A 20043-nucleotide genomic window follows, 5' to 3' on the forward strand; every position below is an offset into this window, starting at 1 on the left:
CTTTCTGACAAGTAGAATTAATCTACTATTTTCATTCGTTTTGCTCTGGGCATAAAAACAAAGCAAATATATCCTCACCTTTATGCAAAAACGATCCGTTTTCTTAATTTTTATTCTTGGTTAAGCCTGTCTAGTCAGGGATACACATAGGTTAAAGTTAGGATTTCACTAAGAACCAGATTGTACATTTGAAACTGTTTTTTCTGAAAACTAAAATTCAAAATTTGCTCTTTGCTTCCCTTTTCTAAAACTGGTCAGTGGCGCGCTCTGCAGCAAAGTCCTCTCTGACCTTAGGTGCTGGCCTTAGATGTGAATCATACTGCTTAAAAAGGTATCTCTTGAAAATATCAAACATTTTGAGAATTTCCAAAGTGTTTTTAATTTAGTTCTTAAATTTGCTGCTTCAATATCTGTCTTTTCAAGTTAGCTTCATCCATAGCCATTTTTATGCAAAAGTAAAAACTGCTTCTGAAATGCAGGTCTAAAACATTTTAGACAATTGTGGCAGGCATAAAGCAATAGAGATCATATCAATATAAACGTGCTCATACATAAAGTCAGTTCATTAACAGGTGTTGGTTAAAATAGGTAAATTTGCTTTAATTTACAAAAGCTATGCAATTCAAAAGCCTTGTAAACAATAAGGATATGAAGAGTGTACTGCTAAGCAAGACAGCTTTCCAGTAAAGAAACTTCTCATACCTATATTTTTTTATGTATTCAGCAAAACAAAACAAAGGTCTTCACCAATTAATACAGTCTCTGTTTTCTTGCACTTTCATCCCTCTCCTTATTCTCTCCCCTTCATTCCATCTTCTATCCATTTTCTGATACTTACCTGCCCCTTCCTATTACAATGTATTGGCAGGTGTTATTGCAATCAGTGGTAGTTGGGGTATGTGAGATGATAATGGTCTTCGTGGGAAATACCATTTAGATTATACTTCTTTTTGGAAAGTTTGCTATGTGTCTTGTCGCAATGTGTAGATGTGACAGTGAACAGAAGCTTATTATGGCACTGGGAACACAACAGCCAGAGAAATTCACTACCACCAATGCCATATTTTGTTGTAAATTTTCCAAAGAACAGTTAACTATAAAATGACAGAGGATAGCTAATAGCATAGTATAGTCCTGGAATGAGTGAAAATTTCTTTTGCAAAAGAAATTGGTGGAAACAGAAGAAGAGTTGTTCGTTACCTGTTTAAACGTGCGAAGTCTGTCCAGTGTTTTCTGTCGTTCCTGACTAACCCAGGAGCTCGCTCTTTCCTCTTCATCTTGTAGTTGATCTCGCTTCTGAGAAAATATATGGAAAACGTGTAAATATTACATCCAATGCTATGGTTAGCATCATAAAAAAAAATTGAATTAAAATAACTCTTCTACTAATTGTTAGGAATTACCTAACAATCTACTTCTCAAATAAACATGTTTCTGATCTTCAAAACTTTGCCTTTGTCTTCCCCTTAAAAAAATATGCATTTCATGTTTTATAACCTTGAAGAAATGCAAAGCTCAATAAAGTAAGATTTCAATCCGGAACTGGAGCACTTGACTGGAACTTTTTACCTTGAAAGATGATAAATAACTAGAGACGTAACAGAATATTATACTGAAAAAAAAATCCCATAAATTTAAAATTGTATAAATTAGCCAGACAGCAAACCAGTATCTATTTGCTCTCATTCCAAAAACAAAATGACAGTTCAAATTGCAAGGTTACACATTTAAAACAAGTCATATTAAAATTTTTACAGTGCAAGAAATCAGAACTCAGTGCCGCAAAGTTTTGAAGCCAATATTGAGCAACTTAATTAAACATTTTCATTATTATTTACACTAGTAAACTGAAGTTTTGTATTTAATTAACTTAAGCTGTCATTATTTAATCCAGCTTGATTTTCTGTAATCTTTAAATAAAGGTTTGAAGCTCCTCTTTGCAGCTAAGACAGTTATATTTTTTCTTGTTTGGGGATCTTACCTCAGTGAAAACACACATTTGGATCCACCTCCTTTAAATAGTCATCCATTTTCACAAAGCTTAAGCAAAGTTACTACATCTTTGAAACAAAACACTACAGTGAAATTTATTGAAAGTGGACACTAGTTATCAGATGGCAAAAGTCACTGTATGCATAAGTTCAGAAGTTATCAGGAAAAGTGATAGAACAGGTGACTATAAAGAAAACCTCCTGAGCAGAAACAGCAGCTTTAATTCTTAAAAGACTCACAGCATTAAGTATTACTTTTAAAAGATGATGATGATGATGATCATTAAAAAAATTATGTCCATTATAAAGGAAGGGCCAACTCCTGTGATTTCAAGGGAGATAAGTATAGATGCAGTAGGGAGAGGAAGAGAAGGACATGTCTGAAAAATGGTAAAGACAAGAAACAGGAAAAGGAGAAGAGGACTAGAAGCATGTAGTGAAAAGAAAATAACTGAGCAATGGAGCAAAGAAATTAAAACAAGCATAAAGAAAGGATTATAGCAAGAAGAAAGGATAGTTCTACCACCACACCTGCATGTTTCATATGCAGTCAAGTCAAACTTTTCCTGAAGCAGTCTCAAACTCCAGGGTTTTTTTTGTTTGTTTTGGGTTTGGTTGTTGAGGGGGGAGAGGAGTGGGGTGTTTTGGTTTGGGGGTTGTTGGGGTTTTTTTTTTGTTTTTAAATAAGAATAGTGAAATTGCAATTCTTATTTGGTTTCAGGTTTTGACACATTTGAGGTTATCTTTTCAAAATTCTTCATGAAAACCAGTGGCTGAAAACCTATTTTACAATAATAGTAGAAATTTTCCGTCAAATTATTAACAGAAAAAAAGACAAAAAAAATTAGCATAAGGTTCTTTATAAAGTGCAAACGGGCAACTCCATGAAGTAAATAATGAAAAAGCCCTGTAGTGTTTCAGAGACAAAAAAGTCCTTTGGTTTTGTCATCTTATTTTTAAGAGCAATAAATGGACTGCAATCCACATAGCAAATTCCTTTACCTTATTGTAAGAACTGAAAAAAAAAAAAAAAATCTATTTTTCTAACTTCTTGAAAGAGTACGCCAATACGTGCGGTCTTTCACAAGTAGCGTTTTCATAAAATAAATTATGCAGCTGACTTCCTGGACAAATGTATCAATGTTAAAAATGTATAAGGATGAAACAGAATCACTTTTGCTAATCTAATTGAAGCCTGAATTAAAGAGACTTGGATTTCAATGCATCTTTGTCGGTGATCTTTATTAAATATTGATACTATATCAGCTCCCAAGACCTAGCCCAGTATTTGAATATTCTTTAAGATAAAGTCTATCACTAGATAAAGTCTAATTATCACTAGATAAAGTCTAACACAACAGTCAGACTAGCTAGCCTATTCTCTGCGATGAGACTGTGCAGAGAATCGTGGAGCATACAGTTAGAACTACATACTTTATACAACACAATTCAAGTGATTTCTTTTGTAGAGAAAAAAATAACGAACAAGTTTATTAAGATTCAAGAATAAATGTGTATGGTTTCTTTACTCATTTCAGCATATCTGACACTGTACTCAGATGTCCGGAATCATCTATGTGCACAGGATAACAAACTGCATGCAGCCTAACCCTAGCAGTAATCACTTAGACTGTGAACCTAGTATTAATGAACTGTTTTATTTGCTTGGGTTTAATGTCATCCTAACACAGCTATATACTCCCCCTTACCAGCATAATATGATACAGAAATCCATGGTCCAAAGGTCAAGGATACACACCATCTTTTTAAAACAGCTATCACTCCGAATGTTCTACTAATTAATGTATAATGAGGAATACAAGCTATTAACTAAAGGCTGAACTCAACAGCAGGAAACTCAAACTTACTAGCTGAACAGTATGGTGCATTTTGTATTCCTCCTCACTCTGGTGATGTTGTTGGATCTTTTCATTATGTTTTGCAATACAGATCTCCTGTAGAAACATAAAATGTTATCTATAAAATATAAATTTCAAATTACAGTGTATAATGTCACATTTAGCAAATGGCACTAAGAATTAGAAAACTAAAAATAACAAAGCCCATCTCAGACAAGCTACTTTAACCAAGCTAATTTAACTTACAATAAAACAATAAAATGGAAATAAAACAAACAAACCCAAACCTATTACTTTTAACTGTCAAAAGAATATACACAAGTAACAGCTGCTTGAAAAGTTTATTCTAAAATACCAGTACAAAAGTGGCAAAAAATACCAATTTGTCAAACACTTCATAAAACCGTTGTGCAACTCCATGTATTTGTATACATGGATAATAACTAACTCTCAAATATACTATGTATTTCTGTTTAGGCAACTAGGCAGCTTCCCATTTACAAATGTCAGTTCATCTTTTGCATGTACAATTTGCAAGCACAAACATTAATAAAGTTGTTACAATTTTATGCATGCACAAGCAGGTTCACTTATTATACCAAGTTCACGTCTGTAACATCTGGTTTAAAAACAAGCATTTATTACATTGCCTGTGAATAAGAACAGGTTAAAAAGAAAACAGGACATGTTACAATAGATGACAGGAAGAAACATGACACTCAAAGTTAACATGGATTATATAAAAAGAACCGAATTATGTATCAGTTGCAAAGAAAAGGCATGTGCAGAAATTTATAGTAGCAAAGAGACAGACAAGCTCATAGGACAATACTGAGGGCCAGGAAATCAGACAGTATGGGCAATAAAATTAGGCCTGGTACAAGTACCAGACAGAACTAAAACAAGGTCAGATGTGCAGTTAGAAACAGGACTCATGACTGTGTAAGAGAAGGCAGTGTTAGGAAACAGTTTGGAATGTGACTGCAGCTAGAAAAACACCAAAGTGATGGGCTTTCCAGGCATCAGACAGCTTGACTTACTGTGTGGAGCCAGACAGGAGCTTTGCTGTCGCAAGCATTGCTTGGGGCAGCTGATGGAGTATCAGCCATCAAGCAAGATACTAGAGTAGTGGCAGAAAGACACAGAAAACAAGGTGGTGAGGAATAAAAAAGACCACAATTTTGGATACTGGGAACTGCAGAAAAAGCTTCGTTCTCCTAAAAGCTATGGACATACTGTGATCAGGGTTCCTGTATAGGAAGAAATACCATGCTGTCTTGAATGTTTCTAAACAGTAAGACCATCAATTTTGCTACTGTATATAGGTAATGCTCCAACAAGAGCACAAGTTTCTGTAGAAATACTGTCCCAGCTTCATCAGAAGGGGGGATGTGTGTGTATATATATATATAAACTCTGCTAGGTTTAGAAGGTCAAAGAAAGCGTACCACCTCTGATGAGCAAAACTGGCAAACTGGTAACAACAGATGAGGAGAAGGCTGAGGTACTCAATGACTTTTTTTGCCTCAGTCTTCACTGGCAATCTCTCTTCCCACACCTCTCAAGTGGATGGACCTCAAGGCAGGGACTGGGGGAGCAAAGTCCCTCCTGCTGTAAGAGAAGATCAGGTTCAAGACCACCTGAGGAACCTGAACACACATAAGTCTATGGGTCCTGATGAGATGCATCCCAGAGTCCTGAGGGAACTGACTGATGTAGTTGCCAAGCCACTCTCCATGATATTTGAAAAGCCATGGCAGTCAGGTGAAGTCCCTGGGGACTGGAAAAAGGGAAACATTGCACCCATTTTTACAAAGGGTAGAAAGGAGGACCCTGGGAACCACCGACCTGTCAGCCTCACCTCTGTGAGTAGTTTGTACTTTTGCAGTTACAAATAAAATGGATTAACTTTTCCAGCTGTATTAAACTCTTTTCATCAGGGAGAAAAACCCGCAAACAAACATAAAATAATAGAATAGTTTGGGTTGGAAGGGACCTTTAAAGGTCATCTAGTCCAACCCCCCTGCAATGAGCAGGGACATCTTCAACTAGATCAAGTTGCTCAGAGCCCCATCCAACCTGAACTTTAATGTTTTCAGGGATGGGGCATCTACCACCTCTCTGGGCAACCTGTTCCAGTGTTTCACTACCCTCATAGTAAAGAATTTCTTCCTTATATCTAGTCTGAATATGCCCTCTTTTAGTTCTACATTTCTACATTTCAAAGACACAGCAATAACTTTGGAACATTATTAGAGAATCTGAAAGACTGTTTGTAATACTGCTATTGATTTACCTTTATAGTTTATTATCTATTTACGTGTTAAGTTCGATGAAAAGAATATTTAAAGTAACAAGAAAGACCATATGTTAGGTTTGGGTTGTTTTTTTTATTTTGGGTTTGTTTTTTTTTAACAGGTTGGCAAGACTAAAGAAATAAAAACAATATGTAACATACTTTAATATGCAAATTACAGAAATATACTCTCATAAATACTTGGGGGGCACACTTTTCTGAAACATTTTCTCTTTAGCATCAATATTTAAATCTTTCTGATTATGAGCAATAATGCAAGATATTTTAAGCATGTAAAGAAAGAGGTTAAAGCAGACCAAAACATATTTGGTGCTGACTTTCATAGAATCATTTAGGTTGGAAAAGACCTTTAAGATCATCGAATCCAACTGTTAACCTAGCACTGCCAAGTCCACCACTAAACCGTGTCCCTAAGCACCACATCTACCCGTCTTTTAAATACCTCCAGGGATGGGGACTCAACCACTTCCCTGGGCAGCCTGTTCCAATGCCTGACAACCCTCTCAGTGAAGAAGTTTTTCCTAATATCCAACCTAAACCTCCCCTGGTGCAACTTGAGGCTGTTTCCCCTTGTCCTATCACCTGGTACTTGGGAAAAGAGACTGACCCCCACCTCACTACAACCTCCTTTCAGGTAGTTGTAGAGAGCATTAAGGTCTCCCCTCAGCCTCCTCTTCTCCAGACTAAACAACCCCAGCTCCCTCAGCCACTCCTCATAAGACTTGTTCCCTTCACCAGCTTCGTTGCCCTTCTTTGGACATGCTCCAGCACCTTGATGTCCTTGTAGTGAGGGGCCCAAAACTGAACACAGGACTCGAGGTGCAGCCTCACCAGTGCCGAGTACAGGGGAATGATCACTTCCCTAGTCCTACTGGCCACACTATTTCTGATACAATACTTCTTTGTACTAATAAACAACCTACTTTAATGTAATTAAGTCTCTATGACTTGAAATAATAAAAAAGACTAGGAGGGGCTGAAAACATATTGTGGCACATCTGAACCATCTTAACTAATTACAGAAATGGTAAAAAAAAAATTTCTGTCTTTTCTATTGAAAAGACAGAAATGAAGAGCTGAGCAACTGTTTCAACCCTCATCACTGGATATGCTACCATGTTTAAGACTAGTAACATGTAATATATGTAAGAGAGATCTGTATTAGTAACTAGTTATTTAACTAGTTTCAGTGAGCCTTGCTTTCAGATTGAAAAGCATCTCAAGTAAAATGTTAGCTTCTCATTTAGTAAGCTCAGTATGTGCAGAGAGCATGTTTTATTATAAGCATTCTGTGTAGTTATGCCATAATAATAATAATAATAAAGCATACCAAGTAACCCTATGTCAGCTGTCACTGCAACTAATTAGCACCTGTTTTGGCATGGGCTATGCTTTAAACTGTGGGCTTGAAAAGTAGTAAAGGTGTCCTATTAAATGGACACAACACGTGAGGAAGCTTCCTAGGTCAAAGCACGCATTATGAATATACCCCAAACAGTTTCACCAACCAGTTGCTTCTCCCAGTCTGCTCATGATAAGGAATACTTTTCCTGGATGTAAAATAATTCAATTTCTTCATAACTATTTTTTCAAAGATATTTTTCTAGATTCCTTCTACATATTTTTTTTTTACCTTGACTCTTTGCTACAAATTTAGCTCCCTAATAAAACAGCTGCGTTTCATACAATAACCTAATTAATACTACTGTGCAGCCAGCAGGGGGTAAACTGGGATAACAATAGAGAGATATCGTGCATGAAAAATCCATAACTAGCTTTCAAGAAATAAGAAAAATAATGAGACTGCTATTAAAATCTTATTTTTTAATAACTCAGTCATCAACACAAAGGAACATCAGGAAATGATTGCTTAACAAATGCAAATAGGTTTGTATAAAAAAATATGAGAATAAAGAGTTTATACTCATGTTAGTATAGTGAAAGAACATCAACCTCAGTAAAACCATACATTTAAAAAACGCTGGCTCAGTAACTCAGAATCACAACTGAAAGAGGTTTCTAACAAACCTTTAGCAAGAGTTTCTAAATAAAGGTTTGGTACAATTATTTGACAACATTATTAAAAAATAAAAGCATCAAGTGCAAAAACAGGGAAAGAATTTCTGAAAAAATAAAGAATAGAGACTATAGTCACAGTTTATATTACATAAAATCTTATTCTACACACAGTAACTGATTCCCTTTCACTGCGTTATCTCCTCAACAGACAAGATTTTCAAATACCCAGATGATGAAAATACCTCCTTCAAAAAATAAAAAACAACAATAGAGAACTGTTTCCTATTGTTTTCTTAATCATTATATCTGCTGCTAGAAAGGAGGCATTCTCCTAAGGGAATCTTCTGTTGTGAGGAGGAGTAGTGGTGGTGTCAGGAACACAATCTGAAAATCATTAAGCAGACTCTCATCTCAGTTCAGCAATAAATGTTTCTTAATTGAGACAGACAGACAGACCGACCTTCAGAAAGTTTTACCACATAGTATGTACTTTCCAAATCCAACCTAAAAAAAAAAAATAAATCATTCTTTTCTCCACTTAGCATTCGGTCATCGCTGCGCTCATTCTCACCATCACTTTTGCATCCCATCTGGCTCTTTGTTCTGCATGCTTAAACTGCAAACTCTTTAGAGTAAGAAAGAACCCTTTTTTCCTCACAGGTTTGTAAAGTACAATGATCCACATGAGACACTATAAGTAGTGTTCATTAACAATGTTTTGCAATATCACTAGAATGGTCACTCAAGATACAATGCTTCCATATGCTTGAATCAAAGACACAAGAGTCTTGATTTCTCAGGTAATTACTAATAAGCTGTATTGGGTTTGCGTGGCAAGGTTTGGGGGGGGAGGGGGGGGGCTACGGAGGTGGCTTCTGTGAGAAGATGCAAGAAGCTTCCCCTATGTCCGATAGAGCCAGTGGCATCCGGTTCCAAGATGGACCCACCACTGCCCAAAGCTGAGCCAATCAGCAATGGTGGTAGTGCCTCTGTGATAACATATTTAAGAAGGGGAAAAAACTGCTGCGCAACAGCAGTCTTAAGCGAGAGGAGTGAGAATATGCAAGAGAAACAACCCTGCAGACACCAAGGTCAGTGAAGAAGGAGGGGGAGGAGGTGCTCCAGGCACCAGAGCAGAGATTCCCCTGCAGCCCGTGGTGAAGACCATGGTGAAGCAGGCTGTCCCCCTGCAGCCCATGGAGGTTAATGGTGGAGCAGATGATATCCACTTGCAGCCCATTGGAGGACCCCACGCCAGAGCAGGTGGATGCGCCTGAAGGAGCCTGGGACCCTGTGGAGAGCCCGTGCTGGAGCAGGCTCCTGGCAGGAAATGCAGCCCTGTGGAGAGAGAGGCCCACGCTGGAGCAGGCTTACTGGCAGGACTTGTGACCCCATGGGACACCCATGCTGGAGTACTCCGTTCCTGAAGGACTGTACCCCGTGGGAAGGACCCACGCTGGAGCAGTTTGTGGAGGACTGTCTCCTGTGGGAGGGACCTCATGCTAGAGCAGGGGAAGAGTGTGAGGAGAAAGGAGCAGCAGAGACAACGTGTAATGAACTGACTGCAACCCCCATCCCTCGTCCCCCTGCGCTACTCAGGGGGAGGAGGTAGAGAATTCAGGAGTGAAGTTAAGCCCGGGAAGAAGGGAGGGGTGGGGGGAAGGTGTTTTAAGATTTGGTTTCATTTCTCATTATCCTACTTTGATTTGATTGGCAATAAATTAAATTAATTTCCCTGAGTCGAGTCTGGTTTGCCCATGATGGTAATTGCTGAGTGATCTCTCTGTCCTTATCTCAACCCGCAAGCCTTCTGTCATATTTTCTATCCCCTGTCCAATTGAGGAGGGGGAGTGATAGATGGGCTTGGTGGGCACCTGGCATTCAGCCAAGGTCAACCCACCACAAAAGCTTAGTAGGGCTCTGCATTATTCAGCAGTATTAAGAACAACTACAGAGAATACCTCTAACATAAATATCCATCAAAATGGCTACATTCTTTTCTCCCCAACAAGTGCTACAAAATCATAGAATCATAGAATCATTTGAGTTGGAAAAGACCTTTAAGATCATCAAGTCCAACTGTTAACCTAGCACTGCCAAGTCCACCACTAAACCGTGTCCCTAAGCACCACATCTACCCGTCTTTTAAATACCTCCAGGGATGAGGACTCAACCACTTCCCTGGGCAGCCTGTTCCAGTGCCTGACTGCCCTTTCAGTGAAGAAGTTTTTCCTAATATCCAATCTGAATGTCTCCTGGTGCAACTTGAGGCCATTTCCTCTTGTCTTATCACTTGGTGCTTGGGAGAAGAGACCGACCCCCACCTCGCTGCAACCTCCTTTCAGGGAGTTGTACAGAGCAATAAGGTCTCCCCTCAGCCTCCTTTTCTCCAGACTAAACAACCCCAGTTCCCTCAGCTGCTCCTCGTATGACCTGTTCTCTAGACCCTTCACCAGCTTCATTGCTCTTCTTTGGACACGCTCTAGCACCTCAGTGTCCTTCTTGCAGTGAGGGGGCCGAAACTGAACACAGTATTCGAGGTGTGGCCTCACCAGTACTGAGTACAAAGGGACAATCACTTCCCTAGTCCTGCTGGCCACACTATTCCTGATACAAGCCAGGATGCCATTGGCCGCCTTCTCCAGCCACTCTTGCCCAAGCCTGTAGTGTTGCATGGGGTTGTTGCGACCCAAGTGCAGGACCCGGCACTTAGCTTTGTTGAACCTCATACAATTGGCCTCAGCCCATTGATCCAGCCTGTCCAGATCCCTCTGTAGAGCCTTCCTGCCCTCCAGCAGATCAACACTCCCGCCCAACTTGGTGTCGTCTGCAAACTTACTGAGGGTGTACTCGATCCCCTCACCCAGATCACTGATAAAGATATTAAACAGAACTGGCCCCAATACTGAGCCCTGGGGAACACCACTCGTGACCGGCCACCAACTGGATTTAACTCCATTCACCACCACTCTCTGGGCTCGGCCGTCCAGCCAGTTTTTAACCCAGCGCAGAGTGCACTTATCCAAGCCGTGAGCAGCCAGCTTCTCCAGGAGAATGCTGTGGGAGACAGTGTCAAAGGCCTTACTAAAGTCCAAGTAGACAACATCCACAGCCTTCCCCTCACCCACTAAGTGGGTCACCTTGTCATAGAAGGAGATCAGGTTAGTCAAGCAGGACCTGCCTTTCATAAACCCATGCTGACTGGGCCTGATCCACTGGTTGTCCTGCACGTGCCGTGTGATGGCACTCAAGATGATTTGTTCCATGACCTTCCCTGGCACCAAGGTCAGGCTGAGAGGCCTGTAGTTCCCCAGATCCTCCTTCCGGCCCTTCTTGTAGATGGGCGTCACATTTGCTAACTTCCAGTCAACTGGGATCTCCCCGATTAGCCAGGACTGCTGATAGATAATGGAAAGCGGCTTGGTGAGCACCTCCGCCAGCTCCCTCAGTACCCTTGGGTGGATCCCATCTGGCCCCATAGACTTGTGTGTGTCTACGTGGTGTAGAAGGTCGCTAACCTTTTCCCCTTGGATTATGGGGGCTTTCTGCTCCCTGTCCCTGTCTTCCAGCTCAGGGGGCTGGGTACCCCGAGTCTGACTATTAAAGACTAAGGCAAAGAAGACATTAAGTACGTCAGCCTTTTCCTCATCCTCTGTCACTATGTTTCCCCCCACATCCAATAAAGGATGGAGATTCTCCTTAGCTCTCCTTTAGTTGCTAATGTATTTATAGAAACATCTTTTATTGTCTTTTACGGCAGTAGCCAGATTAAGTTCTAGTTGGGCTTTGGCCCTTCTAATCCTCTCCCTGCATAACCTTATGACATCCTCGTAGTCCTCCTGAGTTGCCTGCTCCTTCTTCCAAAGGTCATAAACTCTCCTTTTTTTTCCTGAGTTCCAGCCAAAGCTCTCTGTTCAGCCAGGCCGGTCTTTTCCCCCGCCGGCTTGTCTTTTGGCACATGGGGACGGCCTGCTCCTGGCGCCTTTAAGATTTCCTTCTTGAAGAATGTCCAGCCTTCCTGGACTCCTTTGCCCTTCAGGACTGCCTCCCAAGGGACTCTGTCAACCAGGCTCCTAAACAGGCCAAAGCCTGCCCTCCAGAAGTACAAGGTAGCAGTTCTGCTGACCCCCCTCCTTACTTCTCCAAGAATCAAAAACTCTGTCATTTCATGATAGCTATGCCCAAGACGGCCTCCAACCGTCACATCACCCACCAGGCCTTCTCTGTTCACAAGCAACAGGTCCAGCGGGGTGCCTTCCCTAGTTGGCTCCCTCACCAGCTGTGTCAGGAAGTTATCTTCCACACACTCCAGGAACCTCCTAGACTGTTTCCTCTCTGCTGTATTGTATTTCCAGCAGGCATCTGGTAAGTTGGAAGTCTCCCACGAGAACAAGGGCTAGCGATCCTGAGACTTCTCCCAGCTGCTTATAGAATACTTCGTCTGCCTCTTCATCCTGGTTGGGTGCTCTATAACAGACTCCCACCAGGATATCTGCCTTGTTGGCCTTCCCCCTGATTCTTATCCATAAACACTCAACCCTATTGTCACCATCCTTAAGTTCTAGACAATTGTCCTGGTTTCAGCTGGGATAGAGTTAATTTTCGTCTTGGTAGCCAGTATGGGGCTGTGTTTTGGGTTTAGGATGAGAACAATGTCGATGATGATACACTGATGCTTTGGTTCTTGCTAAGTAGTGCTAAGCTGTTGCTAAATAGGTGCTAAGTGGCACTCACACTGGTCAAGGACTTTTCAGCTTCCCCTGCTCTGCCAGGTGCACAAGAAGCTGGGAGGGGGCACAGCCAGGGGGGGTGCTGACCCAGACTGGCCAAAGGGCTATTCCATACCATATGACGTCATGCTCAGTATATAAGCTGGGGGAAGAAGAAGGAAGGGGGAGACATTCGGCATGATGGCGTTTGTTTTCCCAAGTAACCGTTATGCGTGATGAGCCCTGCTTTCCTGGGGATGGCTGAACACCTGCCTGCCGATGGGAAGTAGTGAATGAATTCTTTGTTTTGCTTTGTTTGCGTGCACAGTTTTTTTGCTTTGCCTATTTAACTGTTCTAATTTATTTTATTTCAATTATTAAACTGTTCTTATCTCAACCCACGAGTTTTCTCCCTTTCACCCTTCTGATTCTCTCCCCTATCCCACCGGTGGTGGAGTGAGAGAGTGGCTGCGTGGTGCTTAGTTGCTGGCTGGGGTTAAACCGTGACAACAATCAAAACAGTCCCTAACGTACAGGGCTACCCCACCGCCTCTCCTTCCTTGCCTATCCCTTCTGAAGAGTTTATAGCCGTCCATTGCAGCACTCCAGTTGTGCGAGTCATCCCACCATGTTTACGTGACTGCAACTATGTCATAGTTTTCCTGCTGCACAATGGCTTCCAGCTCCTCCTGTTTATTGCCCATGCTGCGTGCACTGGCGTAGATGCACTTCAGTTGGCCTCTTGCTCCTGCCACCTTTTTTCAGGAAGAAGCCCTAGTTCCTACGTGAACATTCTCAGGCGCTTCCGTGGTTTCTAACACATCCATAGCCCTTGCATCTTTGCTACTGCATTGCTCTCCATCCCCTACCTCCACTGAGACTGCAGACCGAAGGACCTCGCTAGCACACCGTCCCTCAAATGTTGGTGTGCCACCCCCAGGCTTATCAGTAGTGAGTCTGGTTTTACACACAACAACTGATTCTGCCTATTCTTTCTGCTCAAATCAAAATCTTTGATTTCCTCCTTCAAGTTTAAATATATGTTATTCTAATCTGTGATTTCTTCAGTAGCTGAAAGCTAAGTATCTCACTGCAGCACTCAACTGCAGATAATGCTACACTGGGCTATGAAATCAGTAGAGAGCTGGAACTAGTTCTGAGAGTGCTGTGATGTCCATGCTGTGGTGTCCAGCAGTTAAGTTCCACATGGACACATTACCTCAGGTCCTGAAAGCAGTATAGCCATGTTCTTCCAGCACAACTTTGAGCAGGCATGACTATATTACGCCTGCATGCAGACCCAGATGAGCATTACTACCATATACATCTCTGCATCATGTCTCTGTGCACAAGTAGGCATGCTGCAACTAGTGTTACAGCCTAGAACAACTAATTCCTTCAGCTTAAACAAGGTATTTTATCATAGCATAACCTGGAAACAAATGAGCCAGTCGAAGGTGACTAGTTTAATTATATAGATAAGAAGGCATGCTAAAAAAAATCTCTGCTCCTGCTTCAGGGTCACTTCTCAACTTGCTAACTCCCGTAAGTTAAGTAAGGAACAGCAACCAGCCTGTTGCTTTTAAACAGGTTTGTGTACTCCATAAGGTGCCAGTAGTGTCTTTTCATATTCAGGAGAAAATAGCATAACTATTATAATGTAGCCTATATTAATTAGCATAACATGACAGATAGGATCTATTCCTTAAAGTACTAAAAAGCCCAGCTTCTTGATACTTTTTTCTTTTTACAAAATCACATAAAACAAACTCAGTGACTCTGAGCAAACTACTTTCCATAACTGGCTAACAAAAGACATTTCTTTTATAATAATTTATTTACAGTCTTCTCCATATTGTGTTAATCAGAGACAAGACAGTGACTGAAGAAATATAAAAAATCCAAAATATAAGATGTATCAACTACTGTTTTGCTTCAGATTTAGGTATAGAAATAGATATATTACTTATGAAGGAGAGGAAAGATCTGAATGTTTTACCCTCAACCTACTAGAACTGTTTTATATAAAGGTGTCATCTCCCTTATCAAGTGACATGACTGGGAACATACAACCACCCCAACCCCTGATCCTAATTTAGAATGAGGTCTCAACTGAGACTTCTACATAGCCTTATAGCATGTAGCATGGGGTGAAAATCTATTTTTTAACAAGTATTACACTGCTCTCTCAAAACTTTGATCTATTCTACTCATTAAGCTATCTCGCTCATTAATAATGCATACTGAAGTAACCACAAACTGGTAGGGAACTGTAAACAAGTCATTCTGGAAAAAAGGAATGAACATATTTACCTACATTTGATACACAATTTCAAAACTTTAGCTATATTAAAACTATTTTTTGCACAGCATCCCAACCATGTAACGCAAAGAAAAGTGGCCCTAAATAGCACACCTAGTTTTACAAATTAAGAATATATACTGGATTTTGTGTATATTTCCCGAATATAGAGAATCAATGACACAACATAAGTTTAAAAGGATGAGGTGAGAGAATGAAAATAGAACTCATTAGTGAGAAAACACCCTTGATTCTCTTCTGCAAATACTACTGTCTGTAAAAACATGCATTCTAGCATGTACTTTCCACATGAAAGTATTTTGATTAGTTAATAGAAACAAGTTTATTTGTTGACTTCTAAGTGATTAAAGGATCCTTTAAAGCTAAAAGGTAAACTGAATCTTAAATATATCAATTTAATAATACATGCTATTGTACTTGGTACTCTGTAAAACAACTTTTTAGTAAGCAGTAAATATAATCCACGAAAATTCGAGAGACTTGTAAGTTGTATCTGAAATGAAATCTTTTGAAGTTTTATTAAATTTGCTAATTATGCTAGAAATTTGCAATTTAATAATACCTTCTTATTCCTGAGGTAGGCTTTCTTGGCTGAAATACGTCCACGCCTTGCTTCCAGCTGGCGGATTTTTTGTTGTAACTTTTGCAGCTCCTCTTTTTGCAAGTGTACAGATGTTGCCATATCGTCTTTTTCAAGCATGGCTTCCATACTTTCGTAAGTGTCATAATATACCACTTCATCTCTCTTCTCTGTTTTAAAAACATCAGCAATGAAAAAGTCAAATCAATAGTTTGCATTTGATTAATATTTTTTTTTGTTCAACAACAACCCCCCCCTCTTTCGCATGAGATTCTTCTGCCGCAACCTACTATTAATTTCATGAAAGGGGAATTAGACAACAAAACACCAAAAATCCTCTCTTAGGAGGTTTTTGACCTCCCAGTCACTACTACTGCTCAAAGGCTGCAGTGGGAGGGTAACTTCAAGGCAATTCTTCAAAGCATTACAGGCCTGAAAAGGAGGTCATTACTAATAGTTGTATCAACACTCATCATTTTTAGCCTCCTGAGTGAAGCATTCAGTATAACATTAAGCTCATTTCTGAATGCTGCCTTCTCATCTCTTGCCAAGAAGTAGAGAGTGATGATTATAAATCCTTGCAGAATGTTGGGATGAAGCAGCAAAGGCCTCTTGTTCCTTATTTCACTGGCATACCAAGTAGGATATTTTTGTAATACGCCAAGAGGGATATGCATTACTGCTGGCTGAAACAGGTAGATACAGCTGGCATGACTGTCAAGTGTCTACTCTGCAGCACCACCAAACCTTCTCATTTCACTTTCATCAAATACCTTTCAGGGAGACTGTAACTTCCTCCTACTTTTGCTACTAGATTATTTGGGGAGAGGGGCAGGGTTTTCTTCAAAACACTGTCCATTTTAAAAGCTGCTGTCACTTCGTGTTATTTGTGTGTAAGTAAGTTCTCTACTGCAACCAAAATTCTGATTGTGTCATGCTAATTTCAGCTCAGCACAGGATATGGCAGGACCAGAAAAGAAAGAACATCACTATATTAACCCTAAAATAAAAACTAATAGAAACAGACCTACTTGAGTCTTTACTTTAGTGCTCAGTTTAAAAAAATAAATACATAAAATTTCATCCATTCGTCAAACAGACAAGTCATTAGAACCCACTTTGAGACATCAGTGAATAAAAACAAAACTCATGGCTAACAACAACTATATTTTGCTACACACTTATAAAGTGGAAGAATTTACATGCAAATTTTGTTTTAGAACACTTTCATGCAGAGTTAAAGATAGGAATTTACAAGTGAAACCCCAATAGCTCAGCTGCAAATGAGTCAAATCTACCAGTTCTAAAACATAATGCTAAATTATGTTTTACTGTTTGAAAAAAAAAAACAACCAACCTTGGCAACTCTATTGCAACCTCCATCAAACATTCCAAGAGTTTTCTACAAGCAGCTTTTGAGCTTTTCAAATGCCTATAAATTTGGTAAGTGCTTAAGCTTCTAACGACTCCACCACTTACAATAAAACAATTAGAATTATTCCTCTTTAGATACGATCCACACCATTTGCACTTGTTCAACCCACCCCCCAACCAAAGCAGGAACCAAGTATCACATTCTCTGTTGATAGCAATGCATCCACCGCAAAAAACATCTTACAAGGATGTATGGATAGGATAAGACCCTTTAAAATTCTAACCTAATAAATTCACATTTTGTGAATTACAGTGCAGGTATTTGGTTAATGACAGTAAAAAACTACTACTGTTGTTTATAATATGACAACCTATTATCATTTGATACTTTTCAGATCCAATACGCTGAATTTGCAAAAGAAAATGTTTTGCTTCTAGCTTATGACCTTGCAAATTCAAACTGGCAGTCAAATCAAATTATGCTCTCAAAAAATTCTCAGTTGGGCCTTCATTAGTAGTTGATGTCCCTCAAATCTGTAGAACAGAATCCAAAACTCTCCGAAATATCTCTGCAGAGCCAATATGGTCAAAGAGTAAATAGCAACAGCCTCTAGAAGTCGCTAAGACGCGTGTACTTCAAATCATACAGATGTGCTCAATTAAAAGGCTATTACTTTACTGACTATAATTACACTTTAAAAAGGAAGCATAACAGAAGATGCAACAGACCATTCTTTTCTAATTGACTCCATAGGAAACAACACATATTAAAAGACCACTATATTTTGGAGACACTTTCATTCAGATTAGGTACAGAACAGTCTTGAAGAGATGTAGCCAATTCAGTGTCACATTCTTCACAAGATTAATTTTTCTATTCCCCCTGCCTGAGTAAAGTCTGAATAGGTAATTTCATCCCTTGAACAAAATACAATTTAGGAATTGTATTTTTCACTTTCTGTCCTATGGGATATAACCGAGAGTTGTTAAAAAACAGTAATTCCTTCTAACATAGACAGCTGTCTTTGATTAAAAAAAATCCTTTTAGATTTTATATTAAAGAATACTTTAACAAATTTAAAATAGCAAAGGAAGCTAGAACAGTGAACTATTTTGTTGTCATGGCGGAAGGAGAGGGTTGTTTGTTTAGCTGACTGGGGGGGTTTATTTTCAGTCAGGTTGGGGTTTTCTTTTGAGATTTCTGGAGAAAACATTAGTGACAAGTTGTAATGACCTATAGTGTTTTTACAGCAAGCTTAATCTTTGAGGGCCCTTAGGTTTTACTATCATCACATCAAAGAGAAAGGATTTTGATACACATTCCTTCTCAGCCTCCTGTTCAAGGGATTTCCTTTGGTCTGCAGGTAAGAAAACCATACAGTGTCTTCAGTACCAAAATTAAATGTCTGATTTCCCCAAGTACAAACAACTATCTATCTCTAAAGCACTAACTAGCTCTCCACAGAGGCAAAGCTGCCACATTTCTTTGAAGTCATTTACAGAGTTTTCAATCCTCATCCTCCATACATGCAGTTAATGTTGTTGCCATCACAGGCCTGAGAGGAGGAGATTCACACAACAGTGAGAAGAATCTGTGATACCTATGTTTTCTCTTTTTCCAGAGGCAACTCACAATACAACCCGGCTTCAAATCTCTCTTCTTAAGTGACTTTCCTATCCATAACAAAATTTGCTATGCAAGCCCTATGCACTAAACAATAAAACAGAGCTTGTGTGAATAAAAACATCAAGTATAAAAAGGTCCAAAGGATAGAACTGGATTCAAAATGCTGTATGATTTACCTGTACCATTTCCATAGTTTGTAAGTACACAGGATATAGCAGGTTCTCAAAACATAAGGTTTGCATCACTGCTCTAAATCTGTGACATGGCAATACAACAAGCTTCAAAGTTTAGCTGAAGGATTCTGATTTGCAGGAATACCTTTTGAAAACCAATCACTTGAAAGAAATTAATAATGCCATTGCAAATTTTTTTAATGAGAGAAGTCCAGTAATTAAAACATTTCCTCCTCCCTAAATTTAGTTTTCCAAACCTTACATAGTATCTTATATGCTTACTTCCAAACACAGACAATGAGAACCAGACCAAAACTTCTGTATGTGTACATATATGCCTTATGAACAGGTGTAAATTTTAATTTAACAGTACTTATGTTAGAAGATCCAGCTCTTCACATGGTAAAGAAACTGTTCTCATTTCATTCCCACAGGCTTTACTAGACTCTTATATAGAGAATTTTCTTTTAAAGATTACGTCTTAATTAAAATGCATAAAAAGCACCTGACATCAGTCTTCTGATGCTGTCAAGTTGTGCTGTCAGCAGCAGCTCTTCACATTTCAAGATCTCAAACTGCACTTCATATAATTGAAGCTGTAGATCATAATAATCAGCTTCTAACTGGTCCAAATGGGCTATGGCTTCTGTACCACCTTTCAGACTCTGCATCTAAATGGAAAGAGAAAAAAAATAAACACACAACTCCAGGATAATAAGGAGAACTAAACCACAGACTTTACGATTACAGCTAGATACAGTCTGGTACACTAAATATAACATGTTAAAATTGAGCACATCAAGAGAAGAAGGTTTTGATCAGCTACACAATTTCAGACATCTTTAATACTTGACATTTTTTCCGCATGGTAATAAAAAAATCCATGGCATTGGATTACTCTCTGTGACTGTCAAAGTGACAAGTCATATAGTGAGTAGTGTGAAACATCCCTACTGCTCTTTTACTCTACTACTTGATTCTCTGAAGATACATAATGAAATTAGTATTTTCTTATCTTCAGTCCAAAAAGTCTAAAAGCTGTTTTGCCAACGGCATCTAGAAAACTACAGT

At 39.5% G+C, this 20043-nt stretch overlaps 1 protein-coding gene across 1 annotated transcript in view; it reads right to left on the reverse strand.

Moving 5' to 3' along the window:
- LOC309601589 (junction-mediating and -regulatory protein-like) overlaps positions 1-20043 on the reverse strand; it is a gene marked incomplete at its 5' end in the record, with an annotated part of 90855 nt that overhangs the window by 3047 nt on the left and 67765 nt on the right. The window contains 4 exons of the mRNA XM_082334692.1: positions 1201-1296; positions 3860-3946; positions 15781-15968; positions 19478-19643. Of these exons, the coding sequence (XP_082190818.1) occupies positions 1201-1296; positions 3860-3946; positions 15781-15968; positions 19478-19643 (537 nt within the window). The remainder of the gene's footprint in view (positions 1-1200; positions 1297-3859; positions 3947-15780; positions 15969-19477; positions 19644-20043) is intronic.

The sequence above is a fragment of the Platalea leucorodia genome (assembly GCF_965183815.1).
Source record: "Platalea leucorodia genome assembly, chromosome: W".
NCBI lineage: Eukaryota > Metazoa > Chordata > Aves > Pelecaniformes > Threskiornithidae > Platalea > Platalea leucorodia.